The 9,323-nt window shown below is 42.8% G+C and overlaps 1 protein-coding gene across 2 annotated transcripts; it reads right to left on the bottom strand.

Moving 5' to 3' along the window:
• Window positions 1–430: 430 nt before the first annotated feature.
• On the bottom strand, window positions 431–9,203 carry mcm7 (minichromosome maintenance complex component 7). 2 transcript variants are annotated; one of them, XM_060892223.1, is made up of 15 exons: window positions 8,993–9,203; window positions 7,278–7,357; window positions 6,676–6,840; window positions 6,453–6,577; window positions 5,828–6,008; window positions 5,568–5,705; window positions 5,326–5,475; window positions 5,038–5,152; window positions 4,616–4,747; window positions 4,445–4,528; window positions 4,142–4,353; window positions 3,438–3,703; window positions 2,712–2,880; window positions 1,415–1,524; window positions 431–849 (listed from the first exon to the last, which is right to left on the bottom strand). In XM_060892223.1, exons 1-15 carry the CDS (start codon window positions 9,021–9,023, stop codon window positions 639–641), a joined length of 2,169 nt encoding a protein of 722 aa, XP_060748206.1. In that variant the 5' UTR covers window positions 9,024–9,203; the 3' UTR covers window positions 431–638. The 2 variants fall into 2 exon arrangements, with proteins under 2 accessions (XP_060748206.1, XP_060748207.1); XM_060892224.1 differs by lacking the exon at window positions 8,993–9,203 and adding an exon at window positions 7,803–7,961.
• Window positions 9,204–9,323: the final 120 nt, after the last annotated feature.

Genomic DNA, 9,323 nt, shown 5'->3' with positions numbered 1-9,323 from the left:
CTGTTATTGCTGTTTTAAATGCAACAATAAACAATAACACAGTATTTTAAACAAGTGCAATAACAGAAATTTTTAAAAACATGCAATATTACCTATGTGCAATATGTCTGTTAGTGTAACTACTTACTCGTGGTCTCTTTTTATACATTTTTGTTTTGTATATACACTATATAATGTCTATTCTTTTTAAATATTTGCCTTTTCTTACTTTTGCTGCTGTAACAGTGAAATTTTCCCATTGTGGGTCAAATTAAAGGTATATCTTACATTATACATCAGTAAAAGGGTTTGTTGACGTACTCTATAAGCACACATTCTCTTTTCCCTGCTTTATATATGTGATTAAAATTCATGTCAGTCCAAAGATCAGTTGAATAAAAAACCTTCACTACCATCAGTAAAAGGAGACAAGAAAAGTCTGGCCTCAACATTGAAGTGTATGTGCAGAGCTTTATTAATGGAGGAATATGTACAGAATAAAACACTCTCAATATTATTTATTTATCATGAAAAGAAGGCCATAAACAAATGTCCGATAGCAATATGCTAATAAGCCATAGCCAGTTAAACAGCAAACACACAAATAGGGGTGTGTTAAAAGAAGGATTTGCAAAAGCAAGTGTGTATGCGTGTGCGTATCAGATGAAGGTGATGCGTGTGCGTGTGTTATTGATCTGCCACACGTTGAGTTCTTCATACTCCTGAAGTGCATCTGTAAACTGAGCTGGAGTGAAACCTCGGGACACACACCGGTGTTCTGCATCAGCCATGCGCACGGCCCGAATCTTTCCACCTTCAGACACCAACTCGCGCACCAGAGAAAAGATCACATCGGCAGGACGCTGGGACCTAAATACAGACAGATATACACGTAAGATTAAGCAAGAACCCAGTCTTGAACACAATAGGTACTATGTTGCTCTCCAGCTGGGTTTCTATTCCAATAACATGAGTGTAGATTCTACTCCTTCTAGCCAACTGCTTGCATTGAGCATAGTTCGGTACTGTGCATTTAAACCTCAAACTCATTTACAAATAAAACAGATACGACAGGCAATTTTCCCAGTGTGGTCAGTCCTCCATGAATAAAAGTCATCACATAGTTGTGGCATAAAGTAAAGGGGAAGGCTGTCATACATAATACACCACTTTTTGTCCCAGTACATACAAAGAAATTATTTGTGTGAAGCTTTATTTTTTTTAGATTATTTAACACAGCAGTTTCTCCCCTTATCTGTGATACAGTATTTTATTTTAAAAACTAAAGTTAAACAAGTTAAAAAAAAGTTATGGTAAAGAAAAAAAAATACTTTTATAAACAGCACAAAAAAAATAAAGCAAAACACTTCACCTTTTTTGGTTAAGACAAAGGATGTTAATGCACAATGTGCATATCATGCATGCATGCGTTTACCTGGTGGTCGCTGATTTATCAGGCTGCAGTGAGTCTTTGCTCATCTCCATCAGCCTCATCGCTTCATTTACATCCTCCTTCTCTACCATGTCCACCATACGGAGACGTGCCTGTAACCCACACACACACAAAAAAAACAATAAATACTAGTAACATTCACAGAACATCTATAAAACAAGCATTACACTCTGAGATGCTCCACAGCGAGTTGTGCCGGCACTGTCAGACCGAGACAAGTGCAATGCCTTATGGAAAATCCAGCAATTGCCCAAGTCTCCGCCTCTCAACACCAGCTACTCTCTCTATTGGCTTTGCGCTGCTTCCAAGCTCCACCTCCAAGCTCACGAACTTGTGACAGTTCAAGGCGCAGTCAGTTTTGCATGGGTTTGCACAGCGGTGAATGATGAAGGCTGAATGCCGACCCTGCAAAGCTGACCGCTACCACGACAACCAGCGTGTAGAGAAGATGGCTTTATGAACACACATGACTCCCTCTGCTGGTCAGAAGAGCTATTCACAGCACACTCATGACGCTGATTGACTCCGCAAATCACTGCAAGTGTGTGTTTTGCAGCTGTGTGTGTAAAGTGCTGGATCTGCAGTAGGTCTTGTGTTCAGCTACCTGCACAAACAGCACTTTTAACACTCAGCCGCTCAGATCTCCAAGTCATGACCCCTAATCCTGCATCAAATCATTCGCAATTTAACACCTTTTTTTTTTTTTAAAGCACACTGAACGTTGCTGTGCACAGGTAATTCAGCCATACACTCCATTTAGTGCACTGTTGAATCAGGAAGGTGAATGGCAATCTACAGTGCAGTTTGGGACACAGCCATGTTTTTTCTGTTAGTGTACTAGAGTGCACACCATTCTGTTCCCTACCTAGTGTTCTTACCTACTAACCGCACTTACTTATAGGTCAGAATTAGTGCTGTAATCTACCCTAGTTCTGCATTATAATATAAAATGAGTAGGGAATAGGGAGAGATTTAGGAGAAAGCAATAACTGCATGCATCACAATACACATTGTTCTGACAACATCTTTCCAGTACACATCGATCATGGCTACATGGAGGTCTAATCAGACATTCTTCCATGATGTTTCATCTCCAGTTCCTGAGTGAGTGTTACAGTGAGGTGGCTGGTGTAAGACAGAAGTGCCCACAATGCAGTAGAACAGAGACACTACCTGCACTGTAAGCACTTTATCACACACAAACCATTAGCTTATACCAGTGAGACTATGGGTAGGTATGTGCTCCAGGACAGCAGCAGAAATGTGCATGTGTACGTACCAAGGCTGTGGACAGACGCAGGATGGACAGTAGGGTTCGGGCAGAGGTAAAGGTGGTATCCTTGCTGACTCGTGCCTCCTTCCTCATCTCCACATATGCGGCCGTGATGTAATCAGTCAGGCCCTCGGGGACGACGGGCTGCTTCTTCTTGCACTTACTGATATATCGCCTAAACCAGAAACAAACAGATGCATTAAAATGTGGTCAAGGTATTGCCTGAGTACTGTGAAGTCTATTTTCTGTTTAAGTACATTGCAATTGAGATAATACTACAACTACAGGGTTTCCCGCAGCACTTTGCAGTTCGGGCGGCCCGCCTAAGCTAGGAAACCCTACTGCCTTAACTAGGTCGTCCAAAAAAAAAAAAATAAAAAATCCGCTGCACAAAAGGCCGTCAAGTCCATCTCGGAGAATAGCGCAGACGCGCTTCACACCGCCGAAATGAGAGACAGACGTGGTCCGTCACTGTCTGGAGGATAACTAGCCAGTTGATAAAACGCGTGTCCGTGAGAACTGTAAGTGGACTTATGTTTTGGGTTTATTTAAGCCTGTTATTGTATTAGTCTATAGTTCTTGCAAATTGAAAGGAAGTTAGCAATGTGAGCAATGGTTTATAGTCAACACTCATTCTAGGGATATTCCACAAGAATAAATGTAGGATGACACATTGCTGTGAAAAGGAAATAACACAAACTGGGACATGCTGTAAACGGTCCATGTGTGTACCTCATGAGCTTCATGTCGATAGGTGTATAGTGTGTGGGAGGCTGTTTGCAGTGCTGATGGACGTGTGTGATGTGCTGTGCAAGCTGCAGGTCTTTCTGGGTGTCCGGTTTGTCCTGGATGAGCCAAAGCAGGTCAAAACGTGACAGCAGCGCCGCTGGAAGCTGGATGTTTTGCTCAATGCTTTTACGCGGGTTATAGCGGCCAAACGCAGGGTTCGCGGCTGCCAGGATAGAGCATCGTGCGTTCAGAGACGTCATGATACCTGCCTGTGATAAAATACACACATTTGTTAGCAGTTATTGAAATGGAGAACAAGAGAAACATTAATTTGATTCATTTATACTACATAATGAATACTAAGCACTGTGCCATGGTAAAGGTCATGAAACACTGCATCCAGATGCCTACATGATATCCTCAGTATTCACACTGTATAAAACTGCATACTACAGAACCACTTAGAATAGAAGCACTCAACACTCATGCGTTGGTAAATCACCAACAAGTGTGTTAAAACCTGAACTTTGAGGACAAAAAAAAAAAAGGCCAGAACCAACCAACAAGATGAGCAAAACCTTTTGTGGACACTTGGCATCAGTCACAAACCCCTCAGAACATGCACACACTAAAATGAGTGTTTTCTGCTTTTGCATTGACACAATAGCTTGTGTTATTTACTCCCAATGATGCAACCCACAAGTTACCTTGGCAATAGAGATTGTCTGCTGCTCCATGACCTCGTGGATGGCAGTTCGATCCGCATCAGCCATTTTATCAAACTCATCAATGCAGCACACGCCCAGATCAGCCAGCACCAGAGCTCCTCCCTCCAGCGTCATCTCCCCGGTGACAGGATCACGCATCACTGCTGCCGTCAATCCCACACCTGATGAGCCACGGCCCGTGGTGTACTGACCTAGAGAGAGTGCGCACAGGTCATTTTGATCAAATCCCTTTCCAATAAATCTGCTGGTGCTGTTTTTGAAGCTAGTGAGACAGACACGTACTGCGTGGCGCCAGGCGATCGATGTAAGACAGCAGCTGAGATTTGGCCACTCCAGGATCTCCCATCAGACAGATATTAATGTTACCTTTATGCAAACAGACACAAAATGTATCATTCAAATACGGTGCCATCAAACACGGCTTATCTGGACAAACGGAGACAACGTACACACCCCTAATCTTCATGCCACGTGGATTCTGTTCAACCCCACCGACCAGCAGCAACAGCAGTGCCTTCTTCACGTCCTCATGACCATAGATCTCTGGTGCAATTGAACCTGCCAGTTTCTCATAGAAACTTTCCTCTACACAAAACACACAATTACAAATAAACACCACATTAGCGCCACTGTTGGGTCCTGCTATATTATTGGGTCAGTACTGAAAATATTCTTACTTCCACATTTAACTAGCTATTACATTACAGTGTGAAATGTATACGTAGTGAACATATACATGTTGCGCGAGCATGGAATTAAAATATTTAAATAAATTCTTATTTTTCCTGTCAGAAACAATAGGTGTGATATTCTGTCCTATTGGGACAGTTCATCAGTACAGACTAAGGTTAAAAACAAATCTCCATTCAGCACACCTGTGATCTGTCTGAGCTCATCATCAGTAAGATCGTCTGCCCCGAGTTCATCATCCTCGGTCTTGTTCATCAGTGTGATGGAGTGTGCCTCCATATAGGTTTCTGATAACAGACCCTGAGATACAGACAGAAGCATGTTGTTGAAATGGTGCTGCACCAGCAACAGGACACACACCAACCGGCATACGATAACAGTTAAATAATCTACTAATAAATAAATAACACACAATACCCTCAGTGAATGAATAGTGCTATGTAGTCTTATTTTATATAATGGTGTGTGCATACCTGTACAGCCTGTCTGAACCCAGTTCGTAGCAGAGGAAGGAAAACTCCAGAAATGGTCACATGATCTCCAGGCTGAGCTGCACGCGTGTTCTCGCCACGCACAGACACGGTCATACAGCGAGGGATATTACCGACCGGCACCTGCTCACTCTGCACATAGTAGAAATTGGTATCATATACAGTCACTTAAGCACCATCAGTGACAGATTAAATACAAGTGTGTTTTCATGTTACACACTCACATGCTCCTGGATACGCAGCTCCTGGAACTTCACAAACTTTGAACCCCGTGTCTGTAGGTACAGACGGCCTCCTGATTTATTGGTCACACACTCCTGACTCGGACACATGATCAGCGGCATGAAGCTCTGAGAGGCAATCTGTCAACAAAAACCGTTTCTAATTAGACTCTTAGCTTGCAGGCCAATTACACCACCATATTATTCATAATACATGTATGACACAGCCGATTAATTTAGAACTCTCGTTTCAATCATCATACCGGTTGGTAAGTCTCCGCGCCACACTGGTCACATGTATAGGTGGCCACTACCATCATGGGTTTGACCTCAGATGCCCTGGTAACAATGCCTCGGACTGTCACAAGCTTTCCAATGGAGTCTGCTTTAACATCCCTGATGACCTTTTGCTTAGCAGAGGAAGGAGGACGGAAATACAACTCACTGAGAGTGAGGGGGAGGGGGACAAGAAATGAAAACGGGATGAAGATGGTTACATTAGTTGCATAAAATTATCTGTGCACCAATCTGGTGCACTGGAAGCTAAAGCAACACTTGTCTACACTAATATGAACTTTCAAGATTAGCAAAGTCCAAACAATGGAGTAAGCATTAAAAGGCAATAAACACAGTATAAAAAAATAATAATATCAGAACACATACTCATCACTGATTGTCAAAATGTAAGAAATGTAAAGAGCTTATGATTTGGCTTCATTCTTGGAATGTACCCTAATGGTCCAGGTGACAAAATGCTCCCTGTCCCATACATTAGAGTGCATAGACATCTGCCCTACTAATGGAACAGCCTAGTTAACTGAATTTTAGTCAACGTTAAGACAATCCTTCTCAAAATGATAAACCCAGCCAACTCTTTGACACACTCACAATCTTCTCATGAGCTCAGCAGGGTACTGGTTCCTGTGATCACGCATGTCGGCAGGGTCACGACCTCTTCCTTCCATCATCAGACGATGCTCGATGTAAACATCGAGTGCATCTTTAGCCACCACCTGAAATAAAATATAAAAAGTAAAAAAACATGTACAACAGCAGACAATCGGGCGATTTACGGCACTTTAGCAGTGCTGCCTTAAGTACGCGTGTGTACCTCATGCTCTCTGTATTCAGGGAGAAGCTCATGCACCGAGTCAGAGAACAGCGTGAAGTATCGCTTGGTGTTCTCACAAATGTTTTCAACCAGCTCTGGGTCCTCCTCTGCTACATCGTCCAGATCCACCACCAAGGCCACCTGCTCTCTGTGAGCCAAAGACACCTACAAACAAAAGGAAGAACGGTATATTGTGGAAAGTTGGGAACGATAAAAGCATCAGCTGTCAGCAGTGTGAACTACAGAGACGTGTGGGGATTGTGTGAATGTTCATATACGCTGGATATTAGTCTCTTTTTTGAGAATATTCCACAGACATTGTTTACATATCAACAAAGTCAATATAATAAGGTTTTTATTGACTGTGGAACATCATTCACTCATTGTTTACTTATTCATTTTATTCTCTTTTGGCCACCATCTTATTTTTATTCAGAATAAAAAGAAAATTGTACAAAGCACAATATTTTGTATTAAACAACTGTAGTGATGCTTTATTAAATTTGCTAAAATAAATAAATAAATAAATAAATAAAAAAAAAAAAAAAAAAAAACAAAAAAAAAAAAAAACAACTATAATCAAGTATCAGTAAAGTTCTCACCAGCTGAGCACCATATTTGAAGACCTTTTTCCCAGAGTCATCTTCAGTGTAGAACTCCTGCAGGAAGCGCTTACATTTCTCTAAACACACAAACAAAAACAAAAACAAAATTACCCTCTGAGGTAAAACCTGCAAGAGTGGGCGGGGCCTGTCATGGGCGCGCGACAGAAACCTGCACTGCGCGAGCCCGCCCGTTGACAAACATCAAGTCACGTGACCCCGCACCACACACGTCCCCCCTCCCCCAGCAGAGGAAGTAACAACAAAGTGTAACACACATCAATCCTCCAGCCGTTTACAACAACAGTATTATATAGCATACAGTCAGAAAAACACACACAATCAGATTAAATATTACGAACAGTTATCAATGCTACTTTTTAAACAAAGCATCTGATCCCATCTTTTACCCCACACACACACTTATCCCGCAGAGCTGCTCTGTGCTTCTCGGAGCCCCTTTTTACTCACAGCCATCTTTTAAAAGCTCAAAAACCCACAGATTTGGCTTTGTCGTAGACGAACCAGCTTCCAGCGCGCAGATCGATGATGAACCAGAGGACGATGTGGACGTCTCGGTTATCTTCACGTCTGCAACCCGTTACGCGACGCATTGAGGACACACACACAACTTCGCTGTTTTTGTAAACAAAGGAGCACATGGCTGAGAGCCGTACAGAGGTGTCCACTTCCGCCGCGCGCATGCGCACTGGACGCTGCTTCAAATAGTACCTCCTTATCTCAGGTCCAAATATAAATAGCAAATATATATATAAATATCCCATCAAACCACAAGCATTTACTTTGGATCAGCAGTTAAATGTTACCGTAATGAGTGTAATAAAAGCTGCACGCGCTGACACCGGACGCTCAGGGAGGAACCGTGCGCGCGCGCGCATTGAGCTCGAGCTGCGTCACAGCTCATCATCCCCCAACTGAGAGCTAACTGTAGTTTACTTACAGAGGACAAACCACAGCTTCATCACAAACGCCCTAACGCAACATATAGCGTGTAAAAGTAGGAACAAGACACCCAGGGACGCTGCTCGGACATCATGTACTTATAATCGGATTGAAACGGAACCACAGCGTATACGGGATTAAAGCGGAATTCACACTTATTTCGGGACTTGTTTATGAAAGTGTTTGGTAAAAAAAAATAATAATACTGTATAATATGCGTTAATATGGAGATAAACGCGCCGCTGACGGTCAGTGTTTACATGGATGAGCACGCGCGCGCTGTGCTCTTTGTTTTAGGAGGTTCATCCGGGTACTTTAAGTCCAACCCCTTCATCCGGGTCCTTCGGGTGCTCACAGTGCACGGGGACACGAAACTTCTGCTTAGGTATAAAAGTTACACCGTGTGTTCACTTTTAAAATCTTATTTTAAGACTTGTGTTTCAAAAACATCCTTAAACCCAACTCCACAAACTAGACCGCTGTTGGTCTTTATTTTAGAGTAGTTATTAGCAGGACAGCTAACAATGACTGCATTAAAACTAACCGGCTCAGTGATGGCATTAAAATCACCGGCTACAGACTTTACCAGATCTACTCCAGCCCAAAAAAAACGGTACACACGCATCGCATTTAATCAGCTGCATTTATATTATATCAACACGAGTGTTCTTATTAATTTTTTTTTTAATGAAACATGACCAAAGCCCAGAGCTCGTGCGCTCGCTCGCGCACTCACTCGTGCACTCACTCACCTTTCTCCGACGCGTAGTCTTTCGGTGCCATTGTCGAGCCAAAAAAAGAAGATTCGGACACCCGAGCACTTAAAATCCACACAGAATGTGGCACAAATTACCGATAGGTATTTTAAAACATATACACCTTAATCCTCGAGTCACAGACGCACGCGCTACCCACAAACACGAACTACTGCGAAAACTGGCGCGAGTCTTCTCACACTCTCCGCCAATGAGAACGCAGTACGACCTGCGCCGTAAACCAATGAAATCGCTCGGAAACCCGCCAACAAAGCCAATCAAACTACACCACTCTGTTTATCGAGGGCGGGTTTTCTCCATGGCGCGA

This window comes from Tachysurus vachellii, chromosome 18, assembly GCF_030014155.1.
Source record: "Tachysurus vachellii isolate PV-2020 chromosome 18, HZAU_Pvac_v1, whole genome shotgun sequence".
In the NCBI taxonomy this organism is placed as follows: domain Eukaryota; kingdom Metazoa; phylum Chordata; class Actinopteri; order Siluriformes; family Bagridae; genus Tachysurus; species Tachysurus vachellii.
This window is presented reverse-complemented; position numbering and strand designations above follow the sequence as displayed.

What these genes read in the sequence shown, in the direction of transcription:
- mcm7 (XM_060892223.1), bottom strand. Translation starts at nt 9,023, where the DNA reads ATGGCACCGAAAGACTACGCGTCGGAGAAAG. An exon ending in CGATCGCCTGGCGCCACGCA is followed by an intron (nt 4,354 to 4,444) that starts GTACGTGTCTGT and finishes CACTCTCTCTAG; the next exon opens with GTCAGTACACCACGGGCCGT. An exon ending in AGACAATCTCTATTGCCAAG is followed by an intron (nt 3,704 to 4,141) that starts GTAACTTGTGGG and finishes ATTTTATCACAG; the next exon opens with GCAGGTATCATGACGTCTCT.